The sequence below is a fragment of the Adiantum capillus-veneris genome, chromosome 28 (genome assembly GCF_014529385.1).
Source record: "Adiantum capillus-veneris isolate H3 chromosome 28, ASM1452938v2, whole genome shotgun sequence".
NCBI lineage: Eukaryota > Viridiplantae > Streptophyta > Polypodiopsida > Polypodiales > Pteridaceae > Adiantum > Adiantum capillus-veneris.
The window spans coordinates 16,394,907-16,414,872 of NC_140958.1; the positions used below are offsets into that span (position 1 = coordinate 16,394,907).

The window sequence follows — 19,966 nt, forward strand, 5'->3', positions numbered from 1 at the left end:
GTTGTGTCGTAAGAGATGACATGAACGCCTGTGATTTCAGCCAGTTAAATGCTCTCTTAAAAGATCATTACATTCTGCAAACTTTCAATTGGCCCCGAATTTGCAACACTTCAAGAAAGTGCTTCACATTTTGTGGCGAATAACCGTCACTACCACAAATTATCCACCAAAGCAGGGTAATAAACAACTTTTGTAAAGACATCTCATAAAAAGATCATGATGAGAGACTAAGAATAAGATTATATACAAAGAGATTGATTAGTCTTGTGACTATCGACTCAGTAACACATTACAATTACTTACGCAATACCCTTGCAAACCTTGCAGGATTAAATGCTTTCAGATCAACAAGTTGAGACTTGCTGTCCACAATAAGTTCTGCAAGTGATGCACCTGTTGCAGGGGCATTTAGAATACCCCAGCAGCTATGGCCAGTGGCAACAAAGAGACCCTCCACCCCTGGAATTTGACCAATAAGAGGTAACCCATCCTCGGAACAAGGAAGAAAGCAGGCTTGCTCGGCAACGACCTCTGCCTCCTGGAGATACGAGGACACATTAACTCCAACCCTCTTGAGCATTGTTAATGACTCTGCGCATGGTAATATCTGATTCGGATCATTGGGAACTTCCACTTCCTCTGACATGCCACATACATACACCTCCCCTGTTGGTCGGGGGTACACTTCAGCATCCATCACGCGCCCCTCATATGTCCTGTACTTGAGAGAGAGTGCATGTGGGGTGATTGCATCTGGATCCGTTGGACGCAGCACTATGCTAGGCACTTTAAGCCCTGATATTGATGTAAGTGCCGCAAGAATTGTATTCCGCGCAGACCAATTGCAAGAACAACAATGTCGGCAGGAATTAGGGTTCCATCCACCACAACAGCTGACACATGTAAACTGGTCATATCAATGACTACCTCGCCAACTTTGCCGATCAAGATGCGGGCATTGTAGTTTGCCACTGCAGTAGAAACTATTTTGTGTGTGAACAGAAGGGGGTGCACCTGGGCTGTAGTGCACGGTGAGCCTATGGGGGACGCTATCCGAACACCTGGACCATTTATCCAGCTCGGCAGGGATGTGGATGCTGTTGCAGACGTGCGCGATGTTGACTCTGGGCTTGAGATTTCTTGAACCAAGACGCTGAGGGTATGGACAGGTCGGTAGCCATATGATGTAGGGCCATCCAGTTCCTCAGCAAGTTGTCGATGCAGAGAGAAGCTGGACCGAGCTAGGGGCTGCAAGGGGCTATTGTCGCACCAGTCAAGAGCAAGAAAGCCGCCCGTTTTTCCGGCCACCGCGGTCTGCTCCACCAGCGTGACCTGGAGACCCTTCTTCGCAAGAAAGTAGGCAGTGCAGGCGCCGATGGCTCCAGCGCCCACCACCACGGCTGTGCGTGCTTCCCTGTTCGCCATGCTCGCCCCTGCGTCTCCTCCTCCTCTCGGCCCGAAAATCCGCACCGCTTGCACTCGTCCACATCAACATTCCAAGTGGCAGTGCTTCTTGGACAAATGGTTTGAGTTTGAGTAGCCTCGTGATTATTTGACGCCACCTCTGTCACGTGGGATCTAAGGTCCCTATTGATTGGGGGCGGCGGGATCGGTTTTGCACCGTCCGATGGTGGATTAATTCCCATCACAATTAAAGTGAACTCCACGTAAACTTGATGTGAACAAGTGATTGTCAAGTGATCCCCATGTGAATCTCAATCAAGATGTGAACACCTTGTGAATACACCTATTTCAAAGTGATCTCCGAGTGAACACCATGTGATCCTCACCCCGTCATTTTTGCTATATGACCAACGTTCTCACCTCCATTTCAAGTACCACGTGATAGCTTAATGGAAGAGCCTTGAGTCTCCAGAATGGTAGGTGGTGGATTCAAGTCGCGAGGGCTCAATCGACCGAAATCTTTTTGTTCCTAGGAATAAACGGACGGTCCAGATCGTTCGAAGATCGTAGATCCCACCTGACAAGGGGGGTGTCAAATAGTCCCGATGTCAGGGAACCTTTCTACAATTTGTGTTTTCTCCAAATGACATGGCGTGGAGAATCGCTTGAGTTACAACTCTCAACAACGCACGCCGCGGAAAGGGTGGACACGCTTTCCTATCCTGGCTACTGCTAATTGCATTGTCGGCACGTCCTTCTGCACGCAACTTGCTTTCACGCTTTTCCAAGCCGTGCAAACGCGAGTGGAAGGGTATGCACTTATCTGAGTGAAGCATTGTGAAGTGTTATTGTGTTGTGCACTGAATTGGGCTTCTTTTGTTGTTATCAGCAGTGTTTGTCGTGTGATTCTGAGCAGAGGACAGCTTTGTAGGTAACACCATAACTCCCCTTTATGTTAGACCCTTGCTCAAAAGACTCAGTTCAGTGCACGAATTGTAAGGGTCACTGAATTGGGCGTTGTCCCATGCCCAACTATTTCATCAAATAAGTGAAACACAGACGCATGCTTTCCAGCTTGGGTGTATTTTGCCATTAGTGTTGTCCATGAGACTTTAACCCAAACAACAATGTAATTAAAGGTTAGTTGCGCCTTTGCAGCGTCACCACACTTCATATACATATCAACCAATATATTACCAAGCCCATAGTAATTACCTAATAACGCTTCTTTGACAACCTTGGCATGTATCTCTTCTCCCTTTTGATTGCTTGCAAGCTGCCACAAGCTTGCAATATGCAAAGGAAAGGCACTACATCCAGAGAGATGTCATTACGTTGCATACGTTCAAAACAAGCAAGTGCTTCCTCGTCGTGTCCTTGTTGGAAGTAACATGTGGTAAGGGTCGTTGAAGAGGCGACACCGCGAATGGGAAGCTCTTCCAAAAACTTACTCTACTATTGCCAGTGCATCACATTTGGCGTACATATCCAGAAATGCATTAGGAAGCATATGGTCACTTCCTGGAAAACCTTCTCTAGCAATATCACCATGTATTCCTTTGCCTTTCTCTATTGATGTCATGTTGTCACATGCTTTTAGGATCCAAGCCAATGGTAACGCATCGGAGGAGAGGCCTTCGCTTGCATTAAGCAAGAGCTTCCTCATGCTGACCGTGTCGGCAATAAACTGCAACCAATGCGGTCGAAGAGACTTTAGTCGAAACTGGAAGCTCATTGAGTGCTTGCTGTGCTTTCTCAAATGCGTCACATCTAGCATACATGTCAAGTGAATTCCTAAGCGGTTCACGTATTTTAAGTAGTCCCCTGCTCACAGTTTCTGGATGTATTTGGATGCCTTGTCAAATTCTCCTAAGCTGCCACCACAGTCTTGTAAGGCACTCAACAACATCTCTGCATTGGGAGAGGCCCTTACTTTGTGTCAATTCGAAACAAGTGATTGCTTGCTTGTCATGCTTAGAGTGCATGCACCCAGCAATAAGGGCATTCCAGGAGATGACATTCTGAATCGAAACCTTGTTGAGCATCGGGTGCGCTTTAGAAAGAGTACTACACTTTGTGTGCATGTCCACTAAAGCTTTAAAGTATAATAATACTAATTCTCAGTAATCAAAATCATGGCCTCTCCGGAAAAAATCTCCACAATGTTTGTTGTTTGCTAAAATGTGTTTGGTCTGCTCCAGGGCTGCCATTATAATCAGTTAATGTGCAAATTTCACTCCCATGAAAGGTCACATTTTGAGAGTGTTGTCTGCTAAAATGTGTTTGGTCTGCTCCAGGGCTACCATTATAATCAGTCAATATGCAAATTTCTCTCCCATGAAAGGTCACATTTTGAGATAAGCTTAAGCCTCACTTTGTATTTCTTGATTGCCTCCTTCAAAACAGGCCTTTGGCTATGTACTAAGATGCTTACAACACTGTTTGGACAAACAATTTGAACTATAGATTCTACAAACATGTGAGTCCTTTGTAGACAATGGAATACACCGATAGTCTTACACGGTCACAAAATTGTGATGAGCATGTAATTTTTTGTTAGTAGATAAACTTTTCTTGTCGGTAAGTAGCTATTTCTACCCATAGAGGATCTTGTGCACATGCAAAAAAAACTTTCAAGAAGCGGCTCATGTGCCAATTTCATCAATCTCCTGCATAATTCGTGATGGTCTTGAGGAAGGCTCTTGCATCAAATAAGGGGAGCTCACAGTCATGAGATTTACATGACTAGTACAGAGAAGCCAAGGTATGATCTTTCAAGCTTCATGCACTTTTGGTTTTTTTGAACAAAGTGGCATGTTGTGTTCATGTAAGTTGGGGCCATCAGGGTGTCGAATCTAACCATCCATCCATATGTTTCAAACTCTTGGGATACTCATTCTAACTACAACATTATATCACAAGGATTTCTCTTTTGCAGGTTGGGAGCAAATTGAACAGCAGTGTAGAGAGGCACGAAAGGGCATCTTTCGCCCAGGAGCCCATCGCTCAATTACAAAATTTGTGTTTATTGCAACTGCACAAAGAGGAGTTGAAAATGTGTTTATCTTAACATGTGTTTGTTATCTAAACAAGTGCATTCTACTGGGAAACCTATTGTCATTAACAAAAGAAGATTTGTAGGCCTCAGAGTGTGTTCGTAAAGCTTAGCTCATTCTCCTCCTTGTGCTGCTTCAAGCCTCTCGGTCCCTCTCAATTTCTCAAATCATGGAATATTGTAGAGCTGGTGCTAGAAGTGGAGAATCCATGGATGCCACACTTGCCTTATAAAAGAACTTGTGTTTGGAAATGTTGGCCAATTCTGTGTTATATTGCAAAAAGGCAGAGTTTTATGAACCGATTGTTGTCACCTCACGTACAAAAAACCAAGCCTTCAAAAAGACCCTGGTCTGCTTTACGATTCATAGCCAACTCCCTCTTTTGGTTTACCCGGTGTTTAATGTTTGCAACACTAATATGTACCTCGCTGAACCCCAAGGTGAAACGATAGCTCTTCTCAAAAGCATGACCTTTGCATAAGAAGATAAATAACAGCTCCCCCTTTTGGTTTACGTGGTCTTTAATGTCCATAGCATTGTTATCTACCTCGCTAGAACCCAAGGCAAAATGATAGTTGTTCCTAGCAATGGGATAGACGAGCTTTGTCTTTGCTCAATTGTTTTGTATCTTCTTTTTTGTTGTAACCAATGGTGTTCTCGCTTGCCAGCTGATGCGTGTTCTTATTTCTATGTTGTTTGTTGTTTCTATGACAAGCTCAAAGAGAAGCTTACCTCCCACCCAGTCCTCATGCTTCCGGATCTCTCAAAGCCATTTGAGGTCCAATGTGATGCTTGTGGTGATTGCCTTGGAGCAGTCTTGCTTCAAGAAGGACATACCATAGTGTATGAGAGCAGAAGGCTCAATACAGATGAACGCGTCTTAGGAATTTATGAGAAAGAGCTTTTAGCTGTTCTACATGCCCTAGACACATGGAAGCACTATTTATTGGAGACTTCATTCATTTTACGAACAGACCATCAAAGTTTCTAGTACTTCATGACACAAACCAAGCTTTCTGACAAACAAATGAGATGGGAAAATTTTCTATCGCAATTTAATTTTCATATTGCTCACATTGCTGGTAAGCACAATCAAGTGGCCGATGCAATTTCACGATGATCAAAAGTTAATGTGGTGTCTATAGCTACTCACAATGATCTATCTTCTATGATAGATGAGTATGCTACTGATGTTGACTTTAGAGACATAATGCCAACCCTTTCTTTGGGGAAGAAAGAAGAAACATTCACCTTGCAGGATAGTTATCTTCTCCACGGCAATAGGCTATGTGTTACCGACTCCCTTTGTGAGAAAGTCATGTATGAATCCCATGCTCCTCCCTATGCGGGACATAGAGGCATTCAACCTACTTTCCAAGGAGTAGAACCGTACTTCTATTGGCCTACCATGAAAGTGGACATACAAGAGTATGTTTCAAAATATATAGTATGCCGAAAGACCAAGTATGATAGAGGGAAGCAACCTGGATTACTCTAACCATTGCCTATCCCAAATTCACCATGGGAGAGTATATCCATGGATTTTATCTTTGGATTACCCAAGTCTATCCATGGGAATACGAGAATATGGACAATAGTCGACAAGTTTAGTAAGCAAGCACACTTTATTCCTGTCAAAAAGACTATCAAGGTACACCAAATGGCAACTCTCTTCATATCACAGATTTTCAAACACCATGGATTTCCAACATCCATCGTGTTAGATAGAGATCCTAAAATGACCAGTAAATTTTGGAAAGGTCTCTTGGCACAAGATTGAATTTGTCTTCAGCCTATCACCCACAAATGGATTGTAATAAAATATAATATTTAACTTTACCAAATGATTTTCTCATATTAAACTGATCATTTAATATGGGAAGATAGCAAGTATAAGATTATAGATATGTGCTTTTAGATCTATTTCTAGACCTATCTCAATAGGGGAACAAAAGGAGAAATGGTTGCATCTCAATAGGGGTCCAAAAGGAGACGCTCTACCAAAGAGCAATGTGCAATAAGTGCTTCTAGATTTACCTTAGCAAGGGACCAAGAGGAGAGATGGTTACATCTCAATAGGGGTTCAAAAGAAGGTAGTCTATCAAAGAGCAATGTGCATCTAATGGAGCTTAAAAGACCATATAAGGGTTAGCCTCATTAAAGACCTCCAAAAGTTAGTGTTGGAAAGTCATTTGACCTTACGCAAGCTAGGGCAAACCTCGAGGTGGTAATCCTACCCAAGCATGAGGTGCTAAGATGCACGTGGTTGTGGGAACCTTGCCCACAGCTTGAGGTGATTTTTATGCTTAAATGACTAGGTTTTTAAAATGTTAAATTCAAAGAAGAGCAACATGCATCTAATGGAGCTTAAAAGACCATATAATGGTTAGCCTCATTAAAGACCTCCAAAAGTTAGTGTTAAAAAGTCATTTGACCTTACGCAAGCTAGGGCAAACCTCGAGGTGAGAATCCTATCCAAGCATGAGGTGCTAAGATGCACGTGGTTGTGGGAACCTTGCCCACATCTTGAGGTGATTTTTATGCTTAAATGACTAGGTTTTTAAAATGTTAAATTCAAAGATAAATTCTCAACAGGCATGGACTTCCATGCTTGATTGACTAAGGCTTGAAGTATTCAATTCAAACCAAATGACTTAAGAAGCATAAAAGACACATCCTTGAGTGACTAAGTGCTTAAAGTATTCAAATCAAACCAAATGACTTAAGAAGCATAAAAGACACATATTCAAAAAAAATTCCACATGTGGTCCTCATGATGTGCTTGAATCCTACACACATTCTCTCATTGTGTGGAGTGCAAAGTGCAAGAGCTTCATCTCCTTCTCAAAGCTTGTAGAGAAGTGGAGAGCCTACACCAACACTCTTGGCTATGGAATGCAAATCCAACCAAGAGCCATGCTTCAGTGCTTAAGCTTGCCATCTTCTTCCTCTTCATTACTATTCTATTATGCTATGCTAAGCAAAAAGAGTGATGATAGGTGAGGAACTATTTCTTTCTCCTATAAATGATTTTTCTTACTCTTCCCTACCCTCATTCCCCGCTAGCTCTCTCCACCTTCGAAGGTGTTTGAGGCCTTGGGACTGAGGCTTCGGATAGTTAATGTTTTTTGCAAAGTTTATGTTATGCTCGTGATGCATGAAGTTTTCCATCTTCATAGCATCACCAAGGTCACAACAAACACAAAGATTGTATTATACCAAGTCTCTCTTTATGGGAGAATCTATAATACAAATGCCTTTTGGAGGGGGGACCGACTTCAAGTAAATCCATTCCTCAACTATTGTCATGTTCTCTAATACTCTCTCTCTCTTTTGCAAAAGTATTTTTCATGTCAAGTTAATTAAGTACTATGTTTATGTTGCTACCATCAATTAAGTTCACCCCCTATGTTCTCAAAGTAATCTCATAAAAATGCTCACTCTAATTCTCTTAATTCCGCTATTCTCAAAGTTCATAGGCCATTCCCATTACATTGGTATCAGAGCATTTGGTTTCTCTTTTCTTGCTTAAGAAGAGAGGTCCTTAAGTAGCCTATTAATGGTTGATTTTGTTAATTATATTAGGGTAAGTGGGACTAGGATCTATTATCGGTTTGTTGAGCCCACTATGTGGGATATGGTGCACACCTCGGGAGCTTTGGTCTTGATAATAGGGTCTTTTTAGACTTTCCTACGGCTTTATTATTATTGATCCATAAAAAGTCCAAATGGAGCTATCTCCCAAAAATTCTGCTATGTTAGACCCACTCCACTACTCTATAATTAACCGATTCGAGCCGTGGGTGTAGATACTTAAGTGATTATTTTCAAAGGCTAAGAGGAGTAGCAACCAAGGTTTTGAATTTCCAAAGGATACACTAGTAAAAATATAAGTATAATTAGCATGGCTGACAATAACCAAGAGAGTAGAATGAACATTGATAACTTTAATTTTGCACATGAAGGTGCTAATGATATGTTAAGTATGGAGCCTGATTTACCCTTGTAATTTTCTGTGGTAAAAGCGCACATTTGTAAGGCCCCCATTATGAGGAGAATCCATCGTGCGTGAAGGAAAATCACTCACCGGAAACCAAAATTTTCACGGACAAGAATCAGGGGCAACTTTAAAGGCCTCGGGGCCGGAATATTCTTTTTCGTCGGAATATTATGGCCGGACGACGGCCGGAAAGTGGTCGGAAAACAACCGGTCGGTTGGCCGGTGGCCGAAAGTCAATGGCCGGTGGCCGGTGGCCAAATTCAAAAGCGGACTTGTCTTCTCAAGGGCGGCCACACATGGGCGGATTGGAGGGTCCGATTGGGACTTATTCGCACAAGGGCAGCTACACATGGCTGTCTCTCATAAGAGAGGGCAGCCCTTTTGGCCTATAAAAGGAGGCCATTTCTACACACATTTCATAGTGTGAAGTTGATGCAACAAGGTGAGTGTGAGGTGGTGAGAGTGAAGCAAGGCGGGAGCTCCATTAAGGGTATAATCCCTTTGTAAACTACTTCTTGTTTTGAAGTACTAAAGCCATTGAGTGGTTGCTTTCCCGTGGACGTAGCCCACATTGGGTGAACCACGTATATCGTGTGTACTCTCTCTCTCTCTCTCTACTCTATAATCTCGTGTATATAAATTTGTCTCTCTCCATTAAGTAATCTACTCAATTATCTATTTAGCTACGTCTTATTTCCTAACAACTGGTATTAGAGCAAGGTTTGCTCGTAGCTAAATTATCTCAAGGAAAGGATTCCTTGAATTGAGTGAGAGTTATGGCGGAGGAAGGGAAGCTCAAGATTGAGAAGTTCAATGGCAAAAACTACCAACATTGGAAGATGCAGATTGAAGACTATCTCTACCAGAAGGACCTCTATTTGCCACTAGGCGGTCTTGCGAAAAAGCTCGCAACAATGGCAGATGAAGCATGGATTGTCCTCGATCGAAAGGCACTGGGAACAATCCGGTTAAGCTTGGTGTCAACGGTGGCCTTCAATGTTTCGGAGATGAAGACCACGGAGGACTTGATGAAGTCACTTGACGACTTCTACGAGAAACCATCGGCATCCAATAAGGTATTTCTTATGAAGCGCTTGTTCAATCTAAAGATGGCAGAGAATGGTTCAGTTGCAGAACACCTAAATGACTTTAACACAAACATAAGTCAACTTCGATCAGTGAAAATCAATTTCGATGACGAAGTGCGAGCTCTCCTTATACTATCAACTCTACCGGATAGTTGGGACAGCCTTGTGATGGCTGTAAGTAATTCTATCTCTGGCACAAATACTCTTAAGTTTGATGATGTTGTGGGTGTTCTCCTAAGCGAGGAAATGCGAAGGAGAAGCACAGGAGAATCATCAAGTGTTGCACTATCAGTGGAAACAAGAGGAAGGCTTAAGGAGAGGTTCAAAAACCAAAAGGGTCGTGATCGCTCAAGGCGGAGCAAGTCACGCACAAAGTCAGTTCTTGAATGTTGGAACTGCGGCAAGAAGGGCCACATCAAGAAGGATTGCTGGTCCAAAAAGAAGGAGACAGAGTCTCAAGACAACAAGCCAACATCGGAGGCCAATGTGGCAGGTAAAGTAGAGCAAGATGCTCTAATTCTCTCATTAGACAATGTGTCTAATTCCTGGATAGTAGATTTCGGGGCTTCATTCCATGCGACACCACACAAGCAACATTTCCAAGACTACACCAAAGGTAATTTTGGGTATGTATACTTGGGAGATGATGAAGCTTGTGAGATTGTCGGCAAAGGTACAGTTTCTGTCAAAACTGCTAACGGAAATGAATGGAAGCTTAAAGATGTTAGGCATGTTCCTTCTCTTCGCAAAAATTTGATCTCTACAGGACAATTGGACGATGAAGGTCACAACATTGCATTCGGAAACAAACGGTGGAAGATCTCAAAGGGATCTTTGGTGGTTGCCAAGGGTGTAAAAGTCGGTACACTTTACTTGTGTACTGTTAGCACGCAACCTTCAGCTTGTGCAGCAACTACAGAAGTTGATAGTGCGGTGTGGCACTACCGACTTGGGCATATGAGTGCCAAAGGAATGCAAATCCTTCAAACAAAGAAGCTTCTACCAGGTTTGAAAGAAGTGGACTTAGAGTTCTGTGAAGATTGTGTTTATGGTAAACAAAAGAGGGTAAAATTTCAAAAATCAGGAAATGAAAGAAAAAATAAAAAACTTGAGTTGGTTCATTCTGATGTTTGGGGTCCTGCAAGTACACCATCACTTGGTACCTCATTGTACTATGTAACATTCATAGACGATGCGACTAGAAAAACATGGGTTTATGTCATGAAGAATAAATCCGATGTATTTTCCATATTTCAAAGGTGGAAAGCCTTTGTGGAGAATGAAACAGGTACCAAGGTTAAATGCCTCAGATCCGACAATGGAGGCGAATATTGCAGCCAAGCTTTTGAAAGCTTTGTGCTAGCAATGGCATTCGGAGGCAAAGGACAATCCCAAGGACACCTCAACAAAATGGGATTTCAGAAAGGATGAACAGGACAATCATGGAACGAGCACGAAGCATGCGGCTACATGCAGGCCTACCGCTTGAGCTTTGGGCGGAAGCTGTAAGTACGTCTGTGTACTTAATCAATCGGTCACCCTCAACGGCATTGGATGGGGGAGTTAAGGAAGAGGCATGGACGGGTAAACCGGTGAATTATGCATTTCTCAAAGTGTTTGGGTGTGAGGCTTTCATGCACATAGATAGAAGCCTAAGATCAAAGTTAGATGCAAAGTCCAAAAAGTGTTTCTTCATTGGCTATGGAGAAGGAGACTTTGGGTATCGCCTATGGAATCCTGAAGATGGTAAAATCTTAAGGAGTAGGGATGTAATTTTTAATGAACAAAATATGTACAAAGATTACTTGGAAAGAAAACAAACAAAAGAAACAGGTGATGAGTACATGGAGCTTGAGGACGGTGAAGACTCAAGGACTGCAAACGGTGACAATGTGCAACAACGTCAACCAAATGAGGAGCCTCAACCTATTCCCCGAAGATCTACAAGAGCAAGTAGACCTCCAAAAAGGTTTGTTCCTTCCTTCAACCATCTCTTGATCTCAGATTCTGGAGAGCCGGAATCATATGAAGAAGCTATGCAACATGAATCCAAAGAAGAATGGACGAAGAGCATGCAAGTGGAGATGGACTCACTACATCGCAACCAAACATGGGAGTTGGTTGAGTTGCCTAAAGGTAAGCGGGCACTTCAAAACAAATGGGTGTACAAGCTAAAGGAAGAAGAAGGTGGGAAGAAAAGGTACAAGTCTAGGCATGTGGTAAAAGGTTTTTCTCAAAAGAAAGGTATTGACTTCAATGAAATATTTTCTCCTGTTGTAAAAATGAGCTCAATTAGGCTTGTCTTAAGCCTTGTGGCTGCTCATGATCTAAATCTCGAGCAAATGGATGTAAATACAGCATTCCCTCACGGTGACTTAGAGGAGGAAATCTACATGCTTCAACCAAAGGGGTATGAAGTAAAAGGTAAGGAGAAAATGGTTTGCAGATTAAAGAAGAGCTTGTATGGTTTAAAGCAAGCATTAAGACAATGGTACTTGAAGTTTGATCGATGGATGTTGGATCATGGATTCACAAGATGCAACTCGGATCACTACGTCTACACGGAGAATTTGGGAGATGGGAAATTCATCATCCTAATGTTGTATGTTGATGACATGTTGATTGCAAGTGCTAACATGCAGGACATTAAGACAATGGTACTTGAAGTTTGATCGATGGATGTTGGATCATGGATTCACAAGATGCAACTCGGATCACTACGTCTACACGGAGAATTTGGGAGATGGGAAATTCATCATCCTAATGTTGTATGTTGATGACATGTTGATTGCAAGTGCTAACATGCAGGACATCAAAGACCTAAAAGAGGAGCTGTCCAAATCTTTTTCAATGAAAGATTTAGGTGTTGCAAAGAGGATACTTGGTATGAAAATATCAAGGGACAGGACGAAGAAGACAATAAAGCTATCTCAAGAAGATTACATCAAGAAGGTACTAGAAAGGTTTGCAATGCAAAATGCAAAACCAGTTTCTACACCTTTGGCTAGTCATTTTAAACTAACGAAGGATATGTGTCCAAAGACAAAAGAGGAGATAGCCTATATGTCTAAAGTTCCATATGCTGCAGCGGTAGGTTCTCTAATGTATGTTATGGTCTAGACAAGGCCAGACATTGCACATGCAGTGGGAGTTGTGAGTAGGTTCATGGACAACCCAGGTAAAGAGAATTGGCAAGCTGTGAAGTGGATACTTAGGTATCTAAAAGGGACAACAACAAATGCTTTGTATTTTGGAGGAACTGATATTTTTCTAGAAGGGTATGCTGATGCAGATATGGCAGGTGACAAAGATACTCGAAGGAGCACTACTGGCTATGTGTTCACGGTTGGAGGCACAGCAGTAAGCTGGGCTTCAAAGCTGCAGAAAGTGGTTTTACTTTCTACCACGGAAGCAGAGTATGTAGCAATGACGGAGGCAAGCAAAGAAATTCTGTGGCTTCACAGATTCTTAGAAGAGCTTGGATTCAAACAAGACAATTGTGTCTTGTACAGTGATAGCCAAAGCGCTATCCATCTTGCGAAGAACTTAGCCTTTCATTCAAGGACAAAGCACATTGAGGTGAGATATCACTTCATACGCACTCTTTTGGAAGAGGGACAACTAAAGCTAGGAAAGGTGCATACAAGTGAAAATCCTGCAGACATGTTTACAAAGGTGGTCAACAAGGAGAAGTTGAGCTTTTGCTCATCTTCAATCAGCATTCAAGGATAAGAAGCCAGAATGGAAAGCAGTCACAGGTTTGGTTTGGAGATCAGTCTCCAAGTGGGAGATTGTTAAGTATGGAGCCTGATTTACCCTTGTAATTTTCTGTGGTAAAAGCGCACATTTGTAAGGCCCCCATTATGAGGAGAAGCCATCGTGCGTGAAGGAAAATCACTCACCGGAAACCAAAATTTTCACGGACAAGAATCAAGGGCAACTTTAAAGGCCTCGGGGGCAGAGGCCCCCGAGACATTTTTTTTCGCCGGAATATTATGGCCGGACGGCGGCCGGAAAGTGGTCGGAAAACAACCGGTCGGTTGGCCGGTGGTCGAAAGTCAATGGTCGGTGGCCGGTGGCCGAATTCAATTGCCGGTGGCCGAATTTAAAAGCGGACTTGTCTTCTCAAGGGCGGCCACACATGGGCGGATTGGAGGGTCCGATTTGGACTTATTCGCACAAGGGCAGCTACACATGGTTGTCTCTCATAAGAGAGGGCAGCCCTTTTGGCCTATAAAAGGAGGCCATTTCTACACACATTTCATAGTGTGAAGTTGATGCAACAAGGTGAGTGTGAGGTGGTGAGAGTGAAGCAAGGCGGGAGCTCCATTAAGGGTATAATCCCTTTGTAAACTACTTCTTGTTTTGAAGTACTAAAGCCATTGAGTGGCTGCTTTCCCGTGGACGTAGCCCACATTGGGTGAACCACGTATATCGTGTGTACTCTCTCCCTCTCTCTCTACTCTATAATCTCGTGTATATAAATTTGTCTCTCTCCATTAAGTAATCTACTCAATTATCTATTTAGCTACGTCTTATTTCCTAACATGATAATGCCCCCATGTTTATCAGTTATCTTGTTACTAGGTTGCATCAAGCTATAAAACCATAATTTGCAAGTTGAAGCTACTCAACAACTTTGTGCTTATGAGATTTCCCTTCCTCTCCAAGAGGAGAGAGAGAGAGCTTAGGAGGTCTCTTGATGAGACTCCCAAAAGAAGACTCTCTCCCTTAAGAGAGAAGGAATCCAAAGAACGAGAAAGAAACTAATCCCTAAGTTCTTCTGAAGATGTGGCTCCACGAAGACGGCGGTCTAGATAGTCGCCAACTCCTCCCAAGAGGAAACTGTCAACCTATAGTTCTTCTCCACGTCATTCCAAAAGGGAAGAGAGGAAACAATGGAAGAAAAAGGCAAGAAAGAGGTCACTCTTTTCTCCTTATACTTCACCTTCCTCCTCTTTTGACGAAAGCAATAGTCATTCTCCTAGAGAATACAAGAGGAGAGGACATCACAAAACTTACCCTACATGGCAAAGGTCCCAAAAGCTCAAGAAATTCAAAGAGGGAGGAAAGAGTATCTCTTTTCTCACCTATGATGGCACCTTTGGTGCCATCCACAAAGTATTGGCCTTCATCGAACAATTTGATGCGGTCTTTGGGGACGAGGACTTCACAGAGTCCTCCAAGCTACACCATGTAGCTATGCACTTCTATAAATCTGCTCGTCAATGATGGGCTAGCCTTCCTGGCAATGGCGAGGCCCCAAAGACATGGAAAATCTACGAGTTTCCATCAGGAAGCAATTCCTTGCAAGCGATGCAAAGGACAAAGTGATTACCGAATGGTGGAGCTTGAAGCTGCTCTTCAACGAGTCTATCCACAAATATGTAGACAAGTTTTGAGATTTATATCTCAAAGCTATAGCCTTTCAAAGGATAAACTTTGCCGAACAAAAGCAACAATTTTGTGTGGTATTACCTGAAGAAATGGCCAAGTATGTCAACTCACACCTAACACTATCACCGAAGTCACCCACCACACTAATGTTTCTTCAAGGATCAATTTTTAACAAGGGGCGAGAAGAATTTTCAAACCCATGGAAAACAAGGATCAAAATGAATCTAAAGGGAAGAGCAATGCTCAAAACTCTTCCTAAGGAAACACCAATAACAACAACAACAACAAGGCCATGGAGAAAGGAGCTTACAAAGGTAAAAATAATCTCTCTCCCAAATAATTAGAGGCCTTTCATAAAGACCATAAATGCTTTAAGTGTGGGGAGCAAAGACATGGTTATCGTTCTTGCCCCAAAAGAAATGTACGCAATGACACTCCTAGAGCTTCCATGGTTGAAGCTCCAAAAGAGGATACTCATTGCAATGGCTCATTCCTCTCCTATGCTTGGGGTAAGGTAAGGGAACATGATGCCTTCATCTTGTTTGACCCTAGCTCTACTCATAACTTTATATCAATAGAGTTGGCCACTAAGTTGGGTATTCAAGCTTTTGAGATTGGAGATACAGAACTGCCGATGGATCTTGAAGGGACAACAAGCCTTCGTTACTCCCTTGATTGGGAAGTTGAGGCTTCATGTCCAAAGCTATGTCGACAAAGAAGACTTTTTAATCTCCTCTCCAACATGAGGATGTTATCCTAGGGGCACCATGGTTCAACCGCATGGCTACCAACATGAAGTCCCATGAAAGGAGAATCTACTTCACCTATAGGAAAAAGAGCATGTACATAGATGCTAACGAGTCGGGCAATACCATATCCCTGGTAAGTATGCTTGCTTTTGATAAGTCAATGAAAAACTCTATTTTTGCGTATATGATTTTTGTTAGAGAATCTGTAAATGATTCTAATGTTTCACAAGTAGCAATAAAGGGAATTAAGAGGAATAGAGTTTTCTAATTGCCTAAATGGATTTCAAGATGTTTTCACTGATGACATCCCTAGTGAAATACCTTCAAAATGAGGGGATGATGACCATGCAATAGAACTTCTACTAGGAAGCTCACCGCCTAATAAACCTCCTTATTGAGTTTCACAAGCTCAAAAAGAGGAGATCATGAGGCAAGTACATGAATTGGTGAAAAAAGGGATGGTGACGCCTAGCTCCTCTCCATTCTATTCACAAGTACTTTTAGTGCAAAAGAAAGATAACACATATCACTTGTGTGTCAACTATAGAGCACTGTTGGAATTAGGGTTGCAGAGAAACGCACACAGCTTGGAGAAGACGAAGGAAGCTCAAGGCACACAATAGAGGGTGTGTTACTTAGTATGCAATGGAAAGATAGATAGCCCTAGAGTGATGGTCGTATATACAATGCTCGGGGGGAAAAACCTCCTAAAGAGGGAAAAAATGCCCCGGCGGTCCTAGTGTGTTCACACACATAACTACCACTTGTATATGGTAACAAATCCCCCCTAGAGTGATGCGGTGAACGAGAGCTGGCACATGAGTAAAGGGAAGCGCCACGCCTTGAGGACATGATCGGTCCACAAAGGGGAGCAAGCCCAAAGATTTGCAAAAAGCTTCGAGCTTCTCACGAGAAAATGCCTTTGTGAAAATATCTGCAAGGTTGTCCTATGTTGACACATAAGACAAGCTAATCTCTCCTGCTGAGAGACTCTCCCTGACATAGTGGTAATGCACCTCAGTGTGATTTGTGAGAGCATGAAAAACTGGGTTCCTCGGATCTGCCAATGCACTCTGAATGTCACTGTAGATAGTGTTGGCAGTGTCCTATCCAACACCCAAATCATCCATAAGGCGTCTGAGCCACACACACTCAACTGTAGCTGTGAAGACTGCCCTGTACTCAGCCTCACAACTCAAAGTGGCCACAATAGGTTGCTTCTTTCTCAACCATGATATACATGAACTGCCGAGCATGAAACAAAAACCACTTGTGGACACTCGTGTGTCAAAACAACAAGCCCAATCTGAGTTCGAAAAAGCATGTAAGTCTGGTGGCAATGATCCCCCCTTGGGATAAAACAAGCCAAAATGTAAAGTGCCACTAAGGTAGCGGAAAATCCTCTTGACAGCCTGCCAATGCTTAGACCCTGGGCTATGCATAAATCTGTTGACCTGTGAGACTGCAAACTGAATATCCGGCCTTGTGTTGCATACATAAATGAGGCAGCCAATAGCAGTTTGGTAAAGAGTGACAGCAGTAGGATTTCCAGCATCATATAGACTCAACTTCAAACCTGTTTCCATGGGAGTGACAATAGGTTTGCAATCCTCAAGTACAAACTTACATAGCAATGTCTCTATGTAACTTTTTTGACACAAGGCAATACCACCATTACACTGCTTAAACTGTATACCCAAGTAATGATGCAACAGCCCCAAATCTTTCATTTTGAAAGTAGCATTCAAATCATCCTTAAATTCAACAATATGTCTCTCATTTAGTCCAGTGATCAACAAATCATCGACATAAAGAACCACAATGAGAAGTACATCACCCTCACGCTTTACATACAATGTGCTTTCTGTTGGACTATTACGAAAGCCTCGTTTGACCAATGTCAGCTTTCTCATACCAAGCACAAGGAGATTCCTCCAACCCATACAAAGCCTTCTTACATTTGCACACTTTGTCCTCTTGTTCTTTTATGACAAAACCGCGAAGCTGCGTTACATAAACTTCCTCAAATATGTCACCATTCAAGAAAGTAGTAACAATGTCTAATTGATGTACATCCCAACCAAAATGAGCTGCCAATGCACACAGACAACGCACAGTAGTCATACGACAAGTGGGAGCAAAAGTCTCTTCATAATCTATGCCTTTTTGTTGTGCATAACCCTTTGCAACAAGTCAAGCCTTATGGCGATCGATCTCACCATCCGGCTTGCGTTTCAACTTGTAAACCCACCTTGTACCAATGGCCTTTTTGCCAGGAGGCAAATCACATAAAGTCCATGTGTCATTTTCTATAAGTGCATCATATTCTGATTGCAAGGCAACCATCCAATTTTATGAATTCTGTGCTTCATCAAACGACAGAGGCTCCTCAACATCATGTAAACTAGACACAGCCAAAACATAACAATCTGATGCATAAGATGCATGGCGAGAGCCTGAACGAGTACGACTAGACAAAAGTGCATCCAATCTACTATCACGCAAAGTGTGCACCAGCCATTTTGGCATACCTCTAGCCTACTCATTTACATCTCTTTCCTCATCAAGTACATCATGTACATCTGCATCAGTAATAGGCTGATCTGTAACATTTTCAAAAACCCCCATAGGCTGTACATTTGCCTCATTGGAACTTACATTCGTATTTCCACCACCGAAAAGAGGCAACAAAGTGTCATAAATGTCCTGTGAGCTTACGTTACTGTCTCTAGTACATGATAGCAAGGGATGAACAGAATCTTCCACTAACACTACATCCTGAGAAACCAGAATATGCTTTGTTTGCGGATGATATAACCCGTAACCTGTGCTTTCAGCACTATAACCAAAAAAAATACATTTGACAGCCTTATCATACAGTTTTTTGCGTTGTGTTTGTGGCACCAAAGCATATGACAAACATCCAAAAACACGCATGTGCTCAAAGGAAGGCTTTCTATCATGCCATGCTTCATATGGAGTAATAGACTGCAAAGCTTTCGTAGGACACCTGTTAAGTACATAAGTGGCACACATGATGGCCTCAAGCCAACAAGAATGCGGCAAAGCTTGACTTTTGACCATACATCGTGCCATTTCTGTCAGTGACCTATTTTTCCTCTCAGCAACACCATTTTTCTGAGGTGTATAAGGCACTGTACATTGGTGTTTTATCCCACGACTAGCCAGAAATGCATTAAATTCATGAAGACATATACTCCCCCCCTCGATCAAAACAGAGGGTTCCCATAGTACATTTCGAGACATTTTCAGCCATAGCCAAAAATTGTTTGAAGCACATAAAAACTTCGGACTTCACTTTAAGCAGAAATACCCATGCATGACTGGAGTAATTATCAATGAAAGTCACGAAGTACAGGTAATTGCCCAATGACAAAGTTTGCATGGGCCCACAAACATCACTATGCACAAGCTGGAACCTGCATGTGGCCCGAACTGAACCATCCTTTGGAAACTTAGAACGATGCATCTTACCTAAAATACAGCCTTCACAAACATGTTTGACAGGTGCTTCAAGAGGCAGCAAAGAAGCAACCATATTAGATTTGTGCAAATGTAGCAAACTAGCAAAATTCAGATAACCAAAACATGCATGCCAAAGTTTTGCATCTGAAATAGCCCTTGAATCTGCACCAGCATTTGCAAAATTTTGTCCACACTTGTTATACAAAGTGAGCTTATATAGCCCACAACACAAAGGGCCAGATGCAACAATTTCATCACCAAAACTGAGATCATGAACTGTACATCTGTCATCCACAAATTTGACTACAAGTCCAAGTCTAGCAAGTGCGGATACAGACAAGAGATTCTTCTTGATCCCAGGTACATAAAGTGCATCAACAAGTGTGAAGGAACTGCCATTTGCAGCAGTAAGCATAATCTTTCCAACTCCCTGAACCGGATAAGAGGCATTGTTGGCACAAGTGACTGAATTCCCATGAGGGACAAACTCGAGAGAGGTGAACAATTCACGATGTGAGCTAATGTGCTTTGTAGCACCACTGTCGAAATACCACACATATGAATCTGCAGCAACTGAAAAGCATGCATCATGGACAGCAGGATTGTAAGTTCACTCCGCACTAAAAGCCCATTCTGCATGAACATCAACATCACAGTCTCCTTTCACAGAAAAGACTCAACAATGGCTGCATTTGTAGTGGAACCAAAATTTGCAGTGGAACCACCCTCTTTCTTCTTAGCCTCTTTGGCCTTTAACTTAGGACACGACTTGATCAAGTGATCATT

General features: G+C 42.5%; 2 protein-coding genes and 1 pseudogene across 2 annotated transcripts; all 3 read right to left on the reverse strand.

The window, feature by feature from the left end:
* Positions 1-203: 203 nt before the first annotated feature.
* Positions 204-697, reverse strand: LOC147420102 (D-amino-acid oxidase-like). The gene has a single exon (XM_086504340.1). It carries the CDS (start codon positions 695-697, stop codon positions 296-298), a length of 402 nt encoding a protein of 133 aa, XP_086360466.1. The 3' UTR covers positions 204-295.
* Positions 698-774: 77 nt separating this feature from the next.
* Positions 775-1,425, reverse strand: LOC147420103 (D-amino-acid oxidase pseudogene; annotated as a pseudogene).
* A 955-nt stretch (positions 1,426-2,380) lies between these two features.
* LOC147420104 (putative pentatricopeptide repeat-containing protein At1g68930) lies at positions 2,381-3,070 on the reverse strand. Its single transcript, XM_086504488.1, has 2 exons — positions 2,856-3,070; positions 2,381-2,714 (listed from the first exon to the last, which is right to left on the reverse strand). Exons 1-2 carry the CDS (start codon positions 3,068-3,070, stop codon positions 2,381-2,383), a joined length of 549 nt encoding a protein of 182 aa, XP_086360614.1.
* Between the last annotated feature and the right edge of the window lie 16,896 nt (positions 3,071-19,966).